General features: G+C 45.5%; 1 protein-coding gene across 1 annotated transcript in view; it reads right to left on the reverse strand.

The window, feature by feature from the left end:
• Positions 1-765: 765 nt before the first annotated feature.
• Positions 766-21,541, reverse strand: part of LOC134460239 (collagen alpha-1(XXVIII) chain-like) — a 73,312-nt gene continuing 52,536 nt past the window's right edge. The window contains exons 22-37 of the mRNA XM_063212688.1: positions 21,205-21,273; positions 20,929-20,997; positions 20,342-20,410; positions 19,677-19,745; positions 15,499-15,567; positions 15,127-15,195; positions 11,569-11,649; positions 11,315-11,350; positions 11,154-11,190; positions 10,509-10,684; positions 9,453-9,575; positions 8,515-8,770; positions 7,217-7,728; positions 6,672-6,789; positions 6,015-6,206; positions 766-1,565 (exon numbers count right to left, since the gene is read on the reverse strand). Of these exons, the coding sequence (XP_063068758.1) occupies positions 1,558-1,565; positions 6,015-6,206; positions 6,672-6,789; positions 7,217-7,728; positions 8,515-8,770; positions 9,453-9,575; positions 10,509-10,684; positions 11,154-11,190; positions 11,315-11,350; positions 11,569-11,649; positions 15,127-15,195; positions 15,499-15,567; positions 19,677-19,745; positions 20,342-20,410; positions 20,929-20,997; positions 21,205-21,273 (1,953 nt within the window). The 3' untranslated portion in view covers positions 766-1,557. The remainder of the gene's footprint in view (positions 1,566-6,014; positions 6,207-6,671; positions 6,790-7,216; positions 7,729-8,514; positions 8,771-9,452; positions 9,576-10,508; positions 10,685-11,153; positions 11,191-11,314; positions 11,351-11,568; positions 11,650-15,126; positions 15,196-15,498; positions 15,568-19,676; positions 19,746-20,341; positions 20,411-20,928; positions 20,998-21,204; positions 21,274-21,541) is intronic.

Genomic DNA, 21,541 nt, shown 5'->3' on the forward strand with positions numbered 1-21,541 from the left:
ACACACAAACACACACACACACACACACACACACACACACACACACACACACACACACACACACACACACACACACACACACACACACACACACACACACACACACACACACACACCATATTTACCAATGCTATTATTCCCCTTTACAAATAAAGTCAAAACACAGTTTAAAAATTAAAACATCATTTTATTAATGAAAACAAGGCTACAATGTAAAACATTATGTAGGCCTACAAAGACCACACCCCAACTTTCTGGAGCACATTGTCTCAGTACAGTATTCAAACCTGTCACTAACATAATCCTCCAGTATCAACTTGAGCAGCGCTGTTAGATTCACAGGTATAGACTCTGCACTGTTACTGCATGAGGCGTGTGTGTGTGTGTGTGTGTGTGTGTGTGTGTGTGTGTGTGTGTGTGTGTGTGTGTGTGTGTGTGTGTGTGTGTGTGTGTGTGTGTGTGTGTGTGTGTGTACACAAAAGGGAATGTTTTGCTTTTTCAGTCACAATGTGACTTGTCCTCTAAACATTTAATAAGTTCCTGTATAATAACCATCATATTGACCAGAGGTAGCTCTCTCTTCCTCTCTCTCTCTCTCTTCCTCTCTCTCTCTCTCTCTCTCTCTCTCTCTCTCTCTCTCTCTCTTCCTCTCTCTCTCTCTCTCTCTCTGTGTGTGTGTGTGTGTGTGTGTGTGTGTGTGTGTGTGTGTGTGTGTGTGTGTGTGTGTGTGTGTGTGTGTGTGTGTGTGTGTGTGTGTGTGCTTGACATGGAATCACTGGATCCCTCTACATTATAACCCGAGTGAGATGAGAAATAGTATAAAAACAAAACAATAACACAAAATACATTTAAGATATAAAAAAGTGTCAGGACTGACTTAGTGTATATAGTATTTACACAAGGCACCTAAGGTAATACCTGGACTGGATTACTGAAACTGGACAGTTTTTGTGGCTATAGCTCCTAGTATGAGCAGAGCTATGGTGAGGTATAGTAGCAGGATGTGCAGAGATGCCGAGAAATCCATCTCCATGGAGCCTGAGTCCGTGCCGCATATCACTTCCAACCATTTACATGGCGAGCTGATTCTGAATTAGAATGAGTATTCATGGGTAATTGGTGATATTGGGGAAATCATCTTTGTTGCTGTCAAACTGTGTCACAGTGGTACGTACGTAAAAGATGATGACATCTGCTCTGATCTTATCAGAATCAATGTCATTGGCCAAGGACAGTTGTCATTTGAATTTGACTCATAATGCACATCGTTCTGCCAATTGTATGGTATTGTATTGTATATTCGCTGAAAAAAAAACCCTTAACTTCTTTACCACCACTACTATGACACTACTTGGTCATTGTCATTCTGGTAACGACAAACTTACAACAGGGGCACCTAATGTAATACACATGTACTAATGTACAGTACATCTTATATTGTGTTATCTTTGTCTGGTGTGTGTAAATGGTCTAGCGATATAATGGTAGAAATGCAGCTTTCTGGCGCTGTGGATTCCATCTCCGCATGTGACGCTCCAATGTTGTGGATGTTCAGCACTAGCCACCTGCGAAAACAAAAAAGGAGAAATGATTCAACATGCAGCACATGTGAGGATGTGTGTGTGAGTGTGTGTGCGTGCGTGTGTGGTGTGTCCTGCACTAACCACCTGCATAAACAAATAGAAGGAATTATTGAGATATCTTATTATTTCTACACTTTGCATGTGGTTCGCACGAAGATTGTCCTTGTGTAAGATTAACACCTGGTGTAATATAAAGAAAGAGATGAATGTTGCTGTGCATGTTGGTGGTCTTGGTGTGTGTGTCTCTGTGTGTGTGTGTGTGTGTGTGTGCGTGTGTGTGCATGTGTGTGTGCGTGTGTGTGTGTGTCATTTTGTCACTCCTATCAAGTCCAATAATACTGTGTGTGTTGTGTGTGTGAGGGCCACACAGGCCTTCTTGTTGTGTTTGTGTGTCTGTGTGTATGGATGTGTATGTCTGCATGCGTACTGTATGTGTGCAGCCAAGGACAGTTATGAGTCCATGGGTCCCTGGGCTCCTGGGCCAGACATTAAGAAAGGGCTTCCTTTCCATCCCGAAGTTCCAAATGAATTGAGGGTTTAACCCATTTTGTCCTAAGCCCTTTTTGGAAAAGGGTGCACTCTGCCTATTAAAACGAGTTACATTTAAAAGCTAGGACCCACGTTTTGCCTAAGAATGTGTTCGTTCAGCTCTAACTTACCCACATTTTTAATAACACAGCTTAAATCTCAAGAACCTGAATGCAGCGTTTATGTGTCTCCAGGACACAATGGGTTAAACAAAAGAGACTTTGTTGGTTGGGGTACAAGGGTTTCTCCTAGGCATGCAAACGATTAATCGATTAATGCATTAATCGATTAAAAAACATTAATCGCAATTAATCGACAATTCAACTGACAAGAGACCCAAGTGAAATGGGCATGTGAAGAGTGTGTGTGAAGAGGGGTGTGAATAGTGGGAATATTTAAATCACCTTGGATTAAAGGATTGAAATATGATTAATTTAAATGTGGTATCTTATCTAATTTTTTAATTGAAATGTTTAGATTTAGTATTTTTTTACCGAGAAACATTAAGATTCTGGGGGGGGGTGGGGCGAGAATCGCCGCATATCAATTAATCGTAAGTCGATCGATAAGACTATCAACTAATGATTAATTAATTAATCGATAATTTGCATCCCTAGTTTCTCCCCCAAGATAATTTGAAATACAGTAGTTTAAAGTGATTTTTTTACACAATATGAGAAAACAAATAAAGACCAATAATGAAGTGACGTTATCTGGTAAGAAGGCTTCGGATTCAGCCCGGTAGGCCTGTGTAGTATTCAGTCCTTGTGTGCACCCTACCTGCTCTGAGTACAACGTAGGTCTTCTTGTGTTTTTGCATACGTGCGTGTATGTCAGGCACGTGCACTCCAATACGGCAGGGGAGGCACGGCCTCACCAGCTCCAGATGAGAATGATGAGATGCAGTTAATGTGAATAATAGTAACAATAACAGCTATTGTTTTCGAGCATCTGCACCATAACTACCATTTGAGCAGTATTTAAACAGTTTCACTCATTTTCAATCATTTCCGTGGCCAAAATCGTAATATTTGCCCATTTCATGTCAAATTGCTCCGAATACGCTGAATTTGGGGCAACTCTGAACTGGCCTCACCCCGGATTGCGCAATCCCTCGTTAACAAAGTTGCGCGCATGCGCCATGTTGCTCGTTCTGTGAATGCAACCTGGTAATATTGTATTAAACGTTTTTATACACTTAATAGAAGCATGTATGGTTTGCCCTCATTTCCTGATATTTTTTAAATATTTTCTACGTGTGATTATCATTTCTTTACTCTGGACGCTTTGGCATAACGCCCACTGAAATATACAATGGTGAGGCGAGCAGTAGCCTGGCCGCAGACTCCTTCTGGTGTTGAGTCTTGCTGGACAGTTACGTCATAGCGAATCTGAAGTTCACAATACAGTCAGTCGGTGTTGTTGGCTAGCTTGTTCACGTTGACTGCTACAAGTGGATTTCATAACAATGCATTCTCAAAGTTGGATTTCCAAGGGGAAAATATGTGATAAAGAATGGAGGACCGACAGAGCTGAAGGGTTTTCTACTCAGGTGACCGGTCAGAATAACTACCCGATCATTTCAAAGTGAGTGGTACAACACTGCAGAAAATATTGTTGTTTCCCCTGTGTCTTGTTTGCAACCGGCGAGAATGTGTGGAAGACCATTCGCATGGGATTTTACGACTTAACAATTTACTAAGGACTAAGGAGCCTCACGAAACACAAATCCTCGCGGCTACTCAATGCCAAATTGCTTTGGACGTTTGGGGCGACGTTTGGGGCTTTGGATGAACAGCACCGGCTAAAGTAACGTTAGCATGCACAACGCCAAAGTGAAGGAAAAGAGCGGCGCATGGACCTGATGCACGAGTTCAGGTAAGACCAATTTCCTATGTGTGTGAAGCCTGTGTTTGTGAGACCCGTGGGGAGGGAGAGAATCCGCCGTGATTCTTGTCCAGTGTGGTAGCTTTTGTGATGGGCACCGGATTCTCATGTGCCCGGTAACTGTTTGTAAAGTTGAGTACAGGGTACCGTTGAGGTAAATCAAATATACCCGTGTAACTACAAGACTCTGATTTAATTCCAAGGTGTAGGCATAACAGAAATGACAGTCCCAAAATATTTGGTGACCATATCGAAGCGTGTGTAATATCTGTTTACGTTGACATTCGCTTCCTGCCACACCTTTGTCCCACATCGCTTGCCGTAGCCTCGTACAAGTAGATGTAGGCCTACATTTGCACGAGAATCCAGTTCGTATCACGAAAGCTATCACACCGGTTTGTTCGCCGTGGTGCTCAGCGGTCTATATGACCTCCTTGATATGACACCATGTTTTGAATCCTGTGTGTCTTGAGCATCCGCCGTGATGCTCAGTCTACATTGCTGCTGCTGTGTGGTTTATGTGAGATCACTGTTTGAATCCTGTGTGTGTGTGTGTGTGTGAGAGAGCAGTGGGCTGTGAAGGAGCTTACACTCTCCACTACTCTCCCCTCACCTACCCTCCTCTTCTCCCCTCCTTTTCTCCTCTCCTCTCCTCTCCTCTCCTTTCCTCTCCTCTCCTCTCCTTTCCTCTCCCCCTCTCCTCTCTTCTCTCCTTTCCTCTCTTTTCCCATCTCCTCTCCTCTTCTCTCTTCTCCTCTCCCTCTCCTCTCCTTGAGCTCCTGTCCTCCTCCTCCTCTCCACTCCTCCTCCTTTCTCCTCTCATCTCTTCTCCTCTCTCTTCTCCTCCCCTCTCCTCCTCTCTCATCTCCTCTCTCCTCTTCTCTCCTCCTCTCCTCTCCCCTCCCCTTCTCTCCTCTCCTCTTCTCTCCTCTCCTCTCCTCTCCTCTGCTCTGCTGTCCACATTGGTGCTGTGTGGTATATGTGAGACCACTGTTTGAATCCTGTGTGTGTGTGTGTGTGTGTGTGTGTGTGTGTGTGTGTGTGTGTGTGTGTGTGTGTGTGTGTGTGTGTGTGTGTGTGTGTGTGTGTGTGTGTGAGAGAGAGAGAGAGAGAGAGAGATCTAATAGCATTTTCTCTGCGGAAATGCAGTAAGCTTATGTCAAAATATGTAGGCCTACCTTATGTTAAGAAAGCTGCTATGACATATGGAACTTGTCGGTAGGCCTATTTGGCAATTATTTATTTGAAAATCTGATATTGAAAAAGTTGCCTCACCAGCCATAAATCCCAGCGCACGTTACTGGTGTATGTGTGCATGTGTGTATGTGTGTATGTGTGTATGCATGTCTGTATCTGCATGTGTACTGTATATGAAATCTTCTGCCCTGCTGGAAAAACTAAACACCCAAAAATGGACAGTACAGCCTCTTATGTAATACCAGCCATAGTTTTTAACAGGGATTTTTTAATTATGAGGTTTATGGCTGGAAATTGGGAGTATAATATATTTTAGCATTTAGCCCTATGGACTCATTGCCCAATTCCATTCATTTTCCACTTGCCTGCGTTAGCCAACTACCGTAGTTGGCAACTAAGCAAAACTGCAAGATTATAGGCTACAATGGGAACCAATGAGAGTGAGCCTTCTCCACTATTATACTTTCTCTGGTGCAGCCAGAGAAATTGGAATAGAGGAGAAGCATCACTCTCATTGGTTCCCATTGTAGCCAGTAAGCTTTTACAGTTCCTGTTGGGTGTCCACTAGGGGGCGAACGCAGGCAAGTGAAAACCCCATTGATATCCATTCACTTGCCTGCGAACGCCACATTAGCTGCAGTTCCTCTTGTGTGCCCACTGGGGGGCGAACACGGGCAAGTGAAAACCCCATTGAATAGTAATTCAATGAAATAGTAATTCAATTCCATTGAAAACCCCATTGACATCCATTCAATTGCTTGCGAGCGCCAACGAGGCTACGGAATCACCGGTGAGTGAACCCCGTCTGGCGCAGCCTACCTGCTCTGAGTGCCACGCAGGTCTTCTTGCACTCCTCCTCGGTGTCGAAGCGGTTGCGGTTCCCCTCGCAGCCCCCGTACCAGAACTGGGCGCAGGCGTTGGCCTTGCCGTCGTAGTACCAGCGGATGATGTACTCGCGGCAGGAGCCCGGGTCCAGCAGCAGCCCGCAGCGCGGGTCCAGAGGAACCACCTCTGTAGCACACAGACAGACGTAAATGCAGACACGCGTGCACACGCAAACGCAGATAGACACATGGACATAGGTCACATAGGTGATCACACACACACACACACAACACACAGCACACAGCACACACACACACACACACACACACACACAGTGATTTACGCAACAGCACAGAGACAATACATCCTGTACACAGACTCACACAGTAGGGATCTATCTCTGCTGAATCATCACATTATCACATTACAATTACCAGATGCATGTAACCAAACAGTGTCACACAATACAGAGGCGGCATACACACACAGCCAACAAGTTGGTTATATAGCAGCTCTCTCACACACACACACACACACACACACGCACGCACGCACACACACACACGCACGCACACACACACACACACACACACACACACACACACACACACACACACACAGGCACACGCAATGCTAGTTGAGAAGGCGTACCCTCAGGGAATGGTGCTTGAGGTGCAGGCACATAGACAGTGGAGGCGGTTCTGTTTACGGTGGTTCTGTCATAGCCATGGGTCCGGTTGTGTGTATGCGTGCCCCCTGATGAACCATGCTAGACAGAAAAAGAAAGAAACACACACACACACACACATAGCACACACACATACACACACACATACACACGAAGACAAAAATAATCAATTGCACACAACTGCACACACAGGGGCGCCGGCCGCCAGAAATGTTGTGACCCATGAAAGATTCGAATTTCAGTGCATTGGCTCACTCAGAATCTGTGACACCTTTCCCCCCTAGTGGCACCCATGTGCACACACACACAGAAACAACACAACACAATACAGTCATTATATGAAACATTGTCATTATAATTATGATTACCATACTAGTACTACTACTACTACTACTACAGTATACTGTATAAAATATAGCAGTAAAATATTATATGCACAATAGTTAAATATTACTGGAAATAAAAACGGTTTAAGACATTGTAACGGATTCCCAGCAGGTAGACTGACCTCTGTAGTTCCTCCTCCGGTCGCGACGACAGTGTGTGTGTCATCCCAGCCAGAGTGTGTCCCTGTGTGTGTGCTGCCACTACTATGCGTCCCAGACCCGGTGTGTGTTCTAGAATCGGTGTGCGTGCCGGTATGGGTACCAGTGTGTGTGCCACCGGTGTGTGTTGTTCTAGTATGAGAATCCGTGTATGTACCACCAGCATGGGTTCCGGTGTGCGTTCTAGTGTGAGAATCAGTCTGCGTGCCGGTCGGTGTCAGGGGGTGTCTGCCGTTCAGCGTCTGCCGGTGCGTGTTTGTGTTGGTCAGGTAGACGTTGGCGTCCGGGATGACGTTGTGGTTTCCGTTGTTGTTGTTGCTGTGGTGACCGTTGTTGCGGTGGCCGTTGTTGTAACCGTTGTTGCGGTGGCCGTTGGTGTAGCCGTTGAAGCCGTTGAGGTAGCCGTTGACGCGGTTGAGGACCAGCGCGCCGTTCTCGTCCTCGCAGAACTGGTTCACCAGCTTCTGCAGCAGAGCTGCGGGTTAGCATGAAAAACACATGACGTGATATTACATGGCGTTTGGCAGACATCAAGGACATAATCATAGCATACAACACTTGCAGACAATACGTACGTGCAAAGTCAAGTGGGGTTACGTTTTTTTATTTTTTATTATTTATTTATTTATTTACGGGGAGTGCCTCTAGAGATGTGACATCTCATTTTCAATAGGGTCCCCTTAAGTCGTCAATGAGGTACGTGTGTTCGCTGTCAGTGTCAGATGCAATGAGCTCCTACTGAGTGTGGTCTAGGGTGTGTGTGTGTGTGTGTCTGTCTGTCTGCTTGTCTGTCTGTCAGTCTGTTTGTCTGTCTGTCTGTCTGCTTGTCTGTCTGTGTGTGTGTGTTCCCTGTAGTGTGTGGGTTACCTGGCAGCATGTCAAAGTCGTCGATGAGGTACGTGTGTTCGCAGTCAGTGTCAGATGCGATGTGCTCCTACTGAGTGTGGTCTAGGGTGTGTGTGTGTGTGTGTGTGTGTGTGTGTGTGTGTGTGTGTGTGTGTGTGTGTGTGTGTGTGTGTGTGTGTGTGTGTGTGTGTGTGTGTCTGCTTGTCTGTCTGTGTGTGTGTGTTCCCTGTAGTGTGTGGGTTACCTGGCAGCGTGCCAAAGTCGTCGATGAGGTACGTGTGTTCGCTGTTGGGGTCGGATGCGATGAGGTTCAGCTCCTATTGAGTGGGGTCTAGGGTGTGTGTGTGTGTGTCTGTCTGTCTGCCTGTCTGCTTGTCTGTCTGTGTGTGTGTGTTCCCTGTAGTGTGTGGGTTACCTGGCAGCGTGTCAAAGTCGTCGATGAGGTACATGTGTTCGCTGTCGGGGTCGGATGCGATGAGGTTCAGCTCCCGGAGGAACTCCTGCTGCGTGGGGTCGCTGGCGTTGACGATGCCCACGGCGTACATCTCCACGTTGGCCGCGTGCGCCTCCCGCACCGCGTTGTCCAGCTTGACCGGGTCGCGCTTGTCCGTCTGGCCATCCGTGATGACCAGGGCCACGCGCCGCACGCCGTTACGCGCGCTGTGGAACGCCTGTTGGGAGACACACACGCACACACACACAGACATGCGTGCACGCACACACACACACACACACACACACAAGTTAGAGAAGTGTGTATGATGATTCATCCACAGACATGCACTTGTCTGTCAGGCCACTCAGCTTTGACCACAGTCACGGGCAGTACTGCTCTCTCTATGTCGTCCTCAGAGGAGCCTTCCATCGTTGCTTCCAGTCATCCCCATTCTCCATACATCTTTTCAGTATGTTCAGTACTCTGGGCTACCGCGTCTTTCTTTAGTATGTCCACGTATGTAAGTGTGGGACGTATGTTAGTGTGGGGCTGCTGACAGACAAAATATCTAAATAGGTCCCCTCCCAATACGTAATACCCAATATCCAGTACCCAATGTCCAATAGCCAATTCTGCTTTTCCCTAGGTCTGGGACAAGGGATATGTTGCTCTCCCCTGACGGCAGACCAGGTTGAAAGCCTGTGTGGTTACGTATTTGCATTACAGTACAAAGATAATCACAATCACAAACCCACTCGCATACACACACTCACACATACACACACACACACACACACACACACACACACACACACACACACACACACACACACACACACACACACACACACACACACACACACACACACAGATACACACTCGCACACACGGATACACACAGACTTCTTCTACCTCACCTGTGTGGCCATGCGTATGGCGGTGCCAGTGTGTGTGCCCTCTCCCATGTAGGGCATGTTCCTCACAGCCTGTTGGACATCCTGCTTGTGCATGTAGCGCGTCAGGTTGAACTGAATCTTCGCCTGGGGAAAGAAAAGTACATTTCATTTAGTGTTTAGTAAATTACAGTAATCCATGCTCAACTGCAATTGTACAAGTTGTATATTACTGTATTTGCATCACTGTAAAACGTTCAAAGAAAAAAAGGCTGTCTGTTAATAAAATCAGTAATAAGCTGCCAGTTCTGCCCAATTGAAGTAACGTCTGTTTAGGCGCAACAGTACTGTGTATGACGTGGAACACTTTGAACCAGATTAGATCTTTGTCTGTAGTTCACAAAATGCCAAAATAAACTTGAGTGTAATTTTAGGTTGTAAATCACAGGATTTGTGTATGAGGAGTGTCGGGTTAAACTGGAATATGTATTTACCAGGGATGCTTAGTAAGTACAATGGGTTATCATCTCAAAAGTACAAGATTGAATGTAATGTTTACAAGTAAATTGATAGGCTGGAGCAGTTTTGTCAGTTTAAAGTGGTTTGTGGTTTGTGGTTTATGAAGTGAGTGTAACTTGTGATTATGCACTTGAAATAAATACAATAAGAATGTAAGGCCGCAATACAAGCTGAGGTGTAATTTTACAAGCTCAGTGGCAGCATCAGACACAGACACAGGCACACACACACACACACACACACACACACACACACACACACACACACACACACACACACACACACACACACACACACACACACACACACACACACACACACACACACGCACACACACACATGCTCCAAACTGGCCTCATGTCCATACACAACAGACACAAGTGAATACGTGCACATACGCACGCATGTACACACACACACAAACAAACACTTGCGCCCGTGCCCGTGCCCGTGCACACGCACACTCACTCACACACACACACACACACACACACACACACACACACACACACACACACACACACACACACACACTCACACACACACAAAATGTTATCTGACCTCGTGACTGTAGAGCACCAGTCCCACGCGTGTGGCATTTCGGCCAATGGTGACGCGGTCCACCAGCGTGTTGACAAACTCCTTGACGATGTTGTAGTTGTCGGGGCCCACGCTCTCCGAGCTGTCGATGACAAACACCAGCTCCATGGGCACCTCCTTACACTTGATGCCACAGCCTGGGGAGCAAGATGGCCGTCACCAGAGGTCGCCGTGACGACAAACAAGACAAGAAGAGTGGGAAATGGGACACAAACAGACATAATGAAAAGACCTATTCTACTATCTTGATGGCACAGCCTGCGCTACATGGCAAACTTCAAACTGCTTCAAGATAAAAACATAAAAACAAATCAGGTGAAATAATAATAAAATGATGAAATTAAAAGTATACAACTAAAAGGATAAAAGGCATGTGATTGCTGCCATAACCATGAAAGATACGGGTGGGAAAAGAGACAAAGATCAAAAACGAGTAGGCTACTATCTGAGATTTGAGTAACAACAATAGATCCTGTTTTTTACATGTGAGTGATGGGTTAGTGATGAAGGGTTTATGAATGTGTGTATGTGCATGCATGTGAGTGTGTGTGGGTTATATGTTTACATGCGAGTGTGTTTGAGGGTGCACATGCAGGCAAAAGTTACCGCAAATCTCCTTGATCAGTCGGATGACGTCTTCCCTCTAGAAGTGAATGAAGTTTGAGGTGGTATAGTGTCAGAAGTGCTGCAGATATAAGCCACTCTATCTAATACACTCTGGGTGTGTGCTTGTGTGTTATGTCGATATTAGAATAAAATGAACGTACCGTGAGGCCAGCTTCTCCTTTCACCCCTTGTCTTCCCTGGGAACACACACACACACACACACACACACACACACACACACACACACACACACACACACACACACACACACACACACACACACACACACACACACACACACACACACACACGTAAAGGCACACACACATGTAAAGGCCACCAACGCCATATAGTGTGTGTACAGAGTCTGTACAACAGATGACTGTAATGTGTGTGTGTAATGTGTGCCACTCACTGATTCTCCTGGAACTCCGGGGTCTCCCAGATCTCCCTTCAGCCCCTTCAGACCTCTCTCGCCCTGGGAACCCCGATCACCCTACAGGGAGAGGAGGGAGGAGGAGAAGGACATTGGTCACACCCAGGGCTGGACTCGGGTGTGGTAGAACTAGGGCCCAGACCCTTTTGGCTTAAAGGGGGGGCCCTCATAATTAGCAACGCAGAACTGACTCACTGGTGGGCCCTGGGCCCCTATTTTCAGAAATGCAAAAATCCGAATTAGAGTTGTGTGGCTGCCATAATGCAGGCCGTTACACCAGGGGAACGCTGTCATAGTGATTAAGAGGACTTCACTACCATAGCACTACACTGCTATGACATTGCACAGGCCCTTTAGTAATATATTACGACTTGGTCATTGCCATTCTGGTAACAGAAAAATTGTAACACTGGTGGTGTATTACAGTTTTTTTTCAATTGCTAACAAGCTTTTGTCCAATCCTCAGCGACATTTGCAAACCTCTTCATACAGTTATCACACCAAGGGCTTTCCATTGCCATGCAGTTGACACATTACATGCCTTTTTCACACAATTAGCAGTCAATGAATGCATTTATTTGTATATATTTAACAGTGTGTGCTTTTGAGAAGAAAATGAACTGTTTGGCCAATTGTGCTTGGTAGTTGGTAGTCCGTGTTAAGAGTTTAGAAAAAGCATCCAAAGTATTGGTAAGCGCTTGTTAGCAATTGAAAAAAACTGTAACGGGGTAAAGTAGAAGTAGAAGTACTCTTATAGATGTAATTACAACACTAGTAGTATGATGTTACAAAGTTTAAATCATGTCATATCATACCACTAGTGTTGAAATTACATTTGTAAGACTACTCTGGATACAATACACAGACAGTGGTTATAGATGGGTTGAATTAGCTTTGAGAAGATGAAATCACACTGTACACTGAAGCACAGTAATGATGTTATAACACTGGCTTCTTAAAGAAAACTCCCGCACACTGACCATTTCGCTGTTCTTTCTTTAATAAACGACGTTTCAGTACTAGACCTTCATCAGGCAAAGAAGGTCTAGTACTGAAACGTCGTTTATTAAAGAAAGAACAGCGAAATGGTCAGTGTCCGGGAGTTTCTTTAAGTTGTTGCTGAGTGACCTATGGTGCCATCCAGGGGCGAGTTTAGGCTATTTTTAGTGGGGCCACGGCCCCACTGTGACTTTGCTCGGCCCCACTAGCTCAGGAGCCTTTTAAAATATTATTTGTGAATTGGAAAGGAATGCAATTGCGCAGTCGCTTTGCCCCTGCGCAATATTCTGCTGCTACTGCCCCGTCTGGCAACCCTGTGTATGAGCTTCAAGAAAGGTCTTGTGACGAGTCTGCTACACCTCTTCTGATTGGTTTGCATCTTCATGCAACTGCCTGCCGCCAGAGTTGTGTTCAGTTATGATTTTTGCGAAAGTAGTTTCTGGATTTATCATGCAGCCGAGGCAGAACCCAAATCGGCGCATATTCTTGTGATGAGAAGGTATGGAGCACACACTACACACAATAAGGTGGTGTAGGCTACAGTGCTATGTGCAGACTAGCCTATGATAACATTGATTGTCATCATAACTGACATAATTTTGTAAGCTGGTAAACGTCGATAAAAAAAAAAGTGTTGCAATGAAAGACCATTAAAATCCATTAGGATGTGGATATCCGTGAAATATGCTTCACATAGGTAGCGGTGGCTAAGAGTTTGTGTGGTGGTGCCTTGCAACGCACAATACTTTCACTTTCGCCGGTGTTATGGGGCTCTCTGTTGACCACTTCATGCAAGGCAAGGTGAGTCAGTCAGAATCACAAAAGCTTGAGGTAGCAAGATAACGGAAAGGGGAGTCAAAATACGGATGGAATACAATGCGTATCAACCTACTGTGGAAACCATGCCATTTCTTTGCAAACGTATCAGAAAAAATCAAGGATAATGAGGACATAGTGCTAAATATGGGTTGTTACTAATAGCCTACGCTACAATCAGGACAGTCAAAATTATATCTGCCTGGCAGCGTTTAGAAGTTGTGACTCGAGGGAATGAAACATGCTTCAGCAATTGCGTTGGAATAGCGAACAGGCAAATCTCGGCTGAAAATTATACGGCGAGTCACCATTACATTGATAGCCGAGGTTCGCCCATATACAGGGGAGGTTTATCCATATTTTGGTGATGCTGTAATTGTGATGTGATGCGGCCTCTCCAACTTCTCACTTAGCCTACTGATTTTAAAGATTGGGAAGTGTGAAGGTTGGATCTTACTTTGCTATTATTGGAACATACTGGCTCGGAATGAGCAGGAGTGACTTTGGTGCCCGTGCGGTTTATACTGTCCATTTAGTGACAGGGAGCGCACACCTTGTTGCGAGATTCCCATAATCGGCATGACTTTGGGCAGGGGATGTTTTAATTGTTATTTTTATGTTTGCTTGAGAAGGAGATGTCAGATTTTAAAAACCCACGATGAATAGGCTATTTATCTATTGAGCTACCGATTGGAACTGTGATTTGCGGTGCAAGGAGCGCACATGAGAGGGAAAACTCTTCTGATTATTTTTAAGTCACTCAATGGCCTAGCCCTAAATATATCACAGATAAGATACAGTAATATCATCCAATTAGGAGTCTTAGTTCTTCAGTGTCTTTTCTACTTGTTGTGCCAAGGGTAAAATCCATACAAGGTGAAATGGCATTTAGCCATTATGCTGCCAAATGATGAAACAAGCTTCCTGTTCAAATTACTAGAGCTGCCCTAACAGTAGGCCTAGGCTATCATGTTTTGACAAAAAAAGCTTAATTTTCATCTGGCTTTGTATGTGCTCTGTATAATACTCCATACTTTATTATAATATTTCCCTCTCTCTTTTTCTTTCCTCTCAATCACATTAGAACTATGACAAGCATTAGGGTGCATATCTGAGACACAGTAGGCTACCAATCACAAGGATTACCTATGTAGGTAATGTAAGTTAGATTTCGTGGGGGAAAATGTAATGTCATGACTTGTGGGTAGTCCTTCATTGAGTGAACTGTTATTTAAAATTGAAAGCCTTTTGAAAACAAAATCTCAAATCTGAAATAGAAATGGAACGCTTACTCTGTCAGGTACCACTGTCAGCACCAGGGGCCAGGCCCACCTAAAGATCATAAGCTAAAATCGCCCCTGGTGCCATCTCCAACGCACCTGCCAGCTGAGGTGTGCGAAGTCGTGTGAAGTATAACACTGGCTTCTGTAAGGATGGAGAGCCTCTCTGGAGGACAGAAGATGGTACTCAGCTGTAGCCAAGTTAGCTTTGTGTTTGTGTGTGTGTGTGTGTGTGTGTGTGTGTGTGTGTGTGTGTGTGTGTGTGTGTGTGTGTGTGTGTGTGTGTGTGTGTGTGTGTGTGTGTGTGTGTGTGTGTGTGTGTGTGTGTGTGTGTGTGTGTGTGTGTCTGTGTCTGTGTCTGTGTGTGTGTGTGTGTTGGGGCAGTGGGGGAGGCGGGGGGGATCTCTTTGTCGTGGTCCACGACTGACACACAGTATCTTACCTTGGCCCCTGGGAAGCCTTCTCCCGTTGGTCCCCTCGGTCCTGTCACCCCCTGAGATCCAGGCTCTCCCTGAGAATATCCACAAGATCAACATAGGGCTGAGTACATATGTGGCTGTGCCTGTGTATTATGTATACGTGTATGTGTGGTGTATATGAGTGGTGTATATGAGACCCATCTTCAGTGGAAAAAGCCTGGTACAGTATTGGGCAAAAAGCTTGTGTGTGTGGAGAGAGAGAGAGAGAGAGAGAGAGAGAGAGAGAGAGAGAGAGAATGTGTGTGTGTGTGTGTGTGTGTGTGTGTGTGTGTGTGTGTGTGTGTGTGTGTGTGTGTGTGTGTGTGTGTGTGTGTGTGTGTGTGTGTGTGTCGTACCTTTGGCCCCTGCAGGCCGATTCCTTGAGGCCCTGTTGGCCCCTGAGGCCCTGGTCTTCCCTGAGGACCCTGGAGCAAAACAAGAGAGAAACAAAGTTATAAACAGTCCAGTGTGTGTGTGTGTGTGTGTGTGTGTGTGTGTGTGTGTGTGTGTGTGTGTGTGTGTGTGTGTGTGTGTGTGTGTGTGTGTGTGTGTGTGTGTGTGTGTGTGTGTGTGTGTGTGTGTGTGTGTGTGTGTGTGTGTGTGTGTGTGTGTGTGTGTGTGTGTGTGTGTGTGCGTGCGCGCATATGCGTGTGTGCGTGTGTGTCTGGCTTAGCCATAGTTCATCCAGAGGCAAGCTAACAAAACATTTTCATTTGGGTACATATGGGCCACAAATATTTTAAAAAGAAAACTCTGTGGAGTGCTGTAAGGTCCTAACTACATGTAGACAACTAAATGATCAGCAATAACCACCAATAACTGGTTAGGGTAAATTATTTTTTTCATCACCAGCCAAAGTGGCTAGTAGATGTTAATCTTTCTTCTTACCAATGGGTCAAAGTGGCTACTAGTTAAGTGGCTAGTATGTTGGTCTTTACTACCAGCCAAACTGAAATTTCATTGGCATGTGGCCAGTTGGCTTGTGTTAATTCAGAGCCCTGAGGGTAAGGAAGGAATGGGTTTGGTCTGTGCATAGTTTATGCATGCATTCTCTTTGTTACAGTGAGGGAGTCAATGGAGTGTTCAAGACAACATGACTTATGGCCTTCATTGTGAGCTTGCCTGTAGCCTACTTCCCTGCAAACCAAAGGCACAAGAAAACACTTATAATGTGGATTGTGTGTGTGTGTGTGTGTGTGTGTGTGTGTGCGTGCGTGCGCGTGCGTGCGTGCGTGTGTGTGTGTGTGCGCGTGCGTGCGTCTGTCTGGTAATGATACCAGTTTCCACATGTGCATGCAGATGGTTTCTGTCTCTGTCACATTGTCCGTCTGCAGACAAGTGTGAGTGACTGTGCATGTCTAGATGCAGAGTAGAGACATTTTATTACAATGACCCTGTGTGTGTGTGTGTGTGTGTGTGTGTGTGTGTGTGTGTGTGTGTGTGTGTGTGTGTGTGTGTGTGTGTGTGTGTGTGTGTGTGTGTGTGTGTGTGTGTGTGTGTGTGTGTGTGTGTGTGTGCGTGCATCTCTGCGCGTGTGTGTGCGTGCATCTCTGCGTGTGTATGAGCTCACGAGTATGTGTGTGCTCTTGTGTGTGTGTGTGTATGCACACATGTGTGTGTATATGTGCCTGAGCAGTGCATCAGAATGATGAGGGATGGCCTGTAAGATTTATGTTCCTACTGACGCTTCCTTTGAACCTCACCTTCCCATCGCAGCCCCACAGACACATTGGACAGCCAGTCCGACCTAATCAGCAGTACTGGGGTTTGATTCCGGGCAGGGCTGCACTGGGACCAAAAAAACTACCGTACCCAGGCATTTTTGCAACCCACAGGCGACTGGCCCACATTTTAGAGGGGGCAGCCCCCATTGGTCCATCTTCAATATACTAGAGACTGAAGCGAGATATACTATGAAAATGGCTTGGCTGTATGACGGGGCAGTTTTTTACAGTAAAGTTTTACAGAAACGCTTTTTGGGTCTTTTCAAGCCTTTATTTTTGTGTATTCGAGATAGGACAGTGAAGGTGGTGACAGGAAGTGAGTTGGGGGAGAGAGGCAGGGAAGGGTCGGCAAAGGCAGAGATTCTTTAAGTATATAGAGATATGCCAATGTAATAGATTGCTATGGGCACCTAACATGACCAGGTTCCGGTCTGCCTAAAGTGGCATGTCATAATACTATTCAATGCATTGAATAGAACGGTCATTAGGTCTGCCTAGGTCTGCCTAAAGGGGGATTTCCCCCTACTCCCCCTTGCAATAATAGAACCCGGAAACAATGGGCCAATGGAACCTCTCTCTCTCTACTCTCTCTGGGCAAAGGGCCCGGGTCGGAATCGAACCCGGGTCGGCCGTGTAGTAGACGAGTGCCCTACCGTTAGCGACACGGTAAGGCCAATAAAGACTGGGGGGTACGGGGTGGGGGTGATGGTCCCAGTCCAGCACTGAGTGAGATGTGTAGACCTATTGCTTCACTGTAAGGAAAGGCTAGGAAGTGCTCAGAGAGGGCAGTTTGCCCAACTGCTTTTGATTGACCTGCCTATAACTGAAGAATCTGAAGAATAAGTAAAGCCAGTCAGGAAAGGAAGGGGGTTACAGATGACACAGAGATGGAGTGAATACGCAGATAGATGAAGTGAACAACCATATGAGTAGAATAAAAGGGTGAAGGAGTGATGGATAGAGCTGAAATGAAATAATGGATGAGATAGGTTGAGCCTGAACACAGACAGAGGAAACAGATGGAGAGAGAGACGAAGAAAGAGAAAAAGAGAGATAGAGACAAAGAGGGATGAAGTGAGAATAAATCAACAGTAGCAGGGATGTCAGGGATTTTAAAAACCAATACATTCAAAATGCAAGACAGGACTTTTGTTGGAGTTCACCATTCACACTTGACAAACACAGCAGGAACTTTACCACTTATCTCCCACTGGAAAAAAAAATGACCAAGTTCAAGGTTTAGACTGAATACAGACAACCAGGAAGAGACCTCCATTTCGTGCCAAGCTGCTTGTAGTACATGGGAGAGGAGTGTCTATATGGGCACAGCCTGCCATACTGTATATCTTAGCATGTCAGAACACAGAGTTTTCACTGCCAATTTGAACAGGGGAGGAGAGAGAGAGAGAGAGGGAGAGAGAGAGGGGGGGGGTGGAAAGAAAGAAAGTAGACAGAAAAGAGAGAAAGACAGAGAGAAAAAAATATTAAAATATGAAAATTATTTTATAGCACATTATCAATAAAGCTGTCATTCAATGCTAGAGAGTAGAGAAAGAGAAAAGAGAAGAGAAAAACTATATTGTACTATAGATAGGCCTAGTAGATAACTAAATAACTATCACCAAAGGCAGATGAAAATAAAGCTGTTTTTCAATTCTTTTTAAAACAAGATACTGTTGGGGGCAGTTCTAATTTGAAAAGGAAGCTGGTTCCAGCATTTGGCAGCATGATGACTAAAGCCAGGCTCAAACTACACGACTAGCGACTGTGAGTTCGATTTTGGCGTCGGGGTGCACCGCACAATAGAAGAGAATCGCAACTGTCAATCTTATCCCTGCTCGCAACCACCGAGACAATGCCCGACGTTCTATTTCCAGTCGCAAATATCAAACACTGTTTGATTTCTACGATTTGCGATCGGCAACTCTTTGAGCTGCCAAAGTTCTATCTCGCCCACAACGAGGAAATCTTTCCAGACAATCGCTTGCGTCCTGGGGGGTAACGTTCCAGCGATTGTCGTAAGGGGGGTTTTCATCCGAGAATCGGGCCGATAGTCATGTAGTTTGAGCCTGGCTTAAATACCATTTCACCCTGTCTGGATTAACCCCCTAGGCACAACCAATAGAGGAGACTCAGAAGATCTGAGACAAAAAAAAGAAAAAAGACAAGAAAGAAAGAACAAGACAACAAAGAGAGAAAAAGAATGTCTGGGTGAGAGGGTGAGACTCTTTCAGATAGGGAGAGATAGCAGTACTGAGGAAGAGTGGGAGAGGAAGGGTTTGAAACAGCCTGAGACACAGAGGACAGAAAGAGAGGGATGGGAGACAGACAAAGACGAAGGGCAAGAGAAAGAGGGGCTGACGGGTAAAGTGCCACACTAATAATGTGATCTTGAGATAGTGAGGAGAAATGAACAGAGCTTATGTGGGAAACATGGGAGACAATGGATGGTGTACAGTAGACATGTGTGTCCGTGAGAAAAAAAAGACTGACAGCATGAGATACAGAGATATGATGGTAGAGCGATCATGTGAAAAAGAGGACTGGAGAGAGGGACTGGTGGGTAAGTCTGAGGCAAGATATGAGAAAGAGAGAGAGAGAGAGAGAGAGAGAGAGAGAGAGAGAGGTGTTCAAGAGAGGGTGGAAGGGAGGATGAATAAGGGTTGCCATTGATGAGCGGATGAGTGTGTTTGAGTGTGTGTGTGTGTGTGTGTGTGTGTGAGTGTGTGAGTGTGTGTGTGTGTGTGTGTGTGTGTGTGTGTGTGTGTGTGTGTGTGTGTGTGTGCGTGCGTGCGTGTGTGTGTTCTTACTGGTGGTCCCTGCAGTCCTTCTCCTGGTGGTCCGGGTGAACCTGGCAACCCCCTGAAGCCCACATCGCCCTGGCAACAGCAAATATTCAGTTGAATAAGTGAAAAGAGGAACTTTCCTTCATCAAGGCACTCCTTGAAGTCAAGAATGTCTTGATGTACAATGACCCTGTAGAATGCCCAAACAGCTATAGTGTAGTATGTGTGGGCAATTTTAAAGTCCTTTGGACATATCATTATATATAAAGACATTCTTAACATCTTGATCATAAAAAGTTCTTCTTTTCACCATTTTCGCATAACAACCTTGGATCAAAGAGCACAGGGTCAAAGGTTCTTGGTTCATATTTTTTTCTCTCTCAAGGAACTGAGTATGCCACTGTCTTCAGTACAGTACAGTACAGTGCATACACACATACATTACTTTTACACACAGAGACAATACACCTACGGCATGCACATACACAAAAAAATTAACTCTCTCTTTCTCTCACGTGCATGCACGCACGCGCGCGCACGCACGCACGCACGCACGCACGCATGCGCACACACACACACACACACACACACACACACACACACACACACACACACACACACACACACACACACACACACACACACACACACACACACACACACACACACACACACACACATTACAGCACCTTTGGTCCAGGGAAGCCCAGTCCTTCTGGTCCGGGCTCTCCAGGAAGCCCAGGAAGACCAGGAGCGCCCTGCACGGAACAGAACCATGAGGAACCATAAGGAACCATAAGGAACCATGAGGAACCACATCCATTACTGCATACACAATCCTAAGCAGTTGCATTCATTACTACATAAATAACAATAAGGACCAGCACCCATTACTACTTAAAGAACTATAGAGAACTACATCCATTGCTGCATACAGAACGATATAGAACAACAGCCATGCTCATTCACAGGAAGCCAGGAAGACCAGCAGGGTCCTGTGTAGAACCTTAAGGAAACACAGCCATTCGTTCTCCGAATCATTACATTACATTACATTGCATTTGGCAGACGCTTTATAACCAAAGCAACTTACAAACGAATAACCAACTACAACTACATAAGGAACTACGTCCATTACATGTAGTACAGTGGCAGTTGTTGAAGCTGAATCTTAAAATCAAATCATAAAAACACATATGCACGTTGTGATATGGTGAAGTCTTGATGAATCCGATATAGTAGATTAGAGTGTGTGTTCAGGCCAGGGCAAGCTTACCTGTGGGCCAGGATAGCCCTCCCCTTTGGGCCCGAATGGACCTGAAGGACCAGAGTCACCACGGTCACCCTTGAAAGAGCAGCGAAAGGACAAACACTTAGTTTGCTTTCTTTATTCGGGATTAATAAAGTGCCTCTACTACTGTAAAATTGTATTCATTCGATTAAACAACAAGCACACACACAACAAGCAAAATCATTCACTTTGGTGTCCAATATTAAGATTGGAATTATTTGTGTTCTAGAGCAAGAACGAGAAGATACGATTCTGACTCACTTTTGGACCAGGAAGTCCATAGCCGGTCTCCCCAACCGGGCCAGATGGACCAGGTGGGCCAACGTCACCCTACACAGATCCGACATACAGAAAAACAGCTGAACATAAGCTAATTACACATCGATCAAAAACATCACTGTATCTAAATGCAGAGTGCCCTATTCTTCATAGAAATGACATGCCCCCAGTCTTGGGGTCATGGGGGCCACTAGGGGGGGAAAAGTGGTACAGATTCTATGGGCCCAAGCACTGACAGGGGCCCATAAGGGGGCCCAAGTACTGACAGGGGCCCTTAACGGGGCCCAAAATTCAAATCTTTCATGGGGCCCAACATTTC

Source organism: Engraulis encrasicolus, chromosome 12 (genome assembly GCF_034702125.1).
Source record: "Engraulis encrasicolus isolate BLACKSEA-1 chromosome 12, IST_EnEncr_1.0, whole genome shotgun sequence".
NCBI lineage: Eukaryota > Metazoa > Chordata > Actinopteri > Clupeiformes > Engraulidae > Engraulis > Engraulis encrasicolus.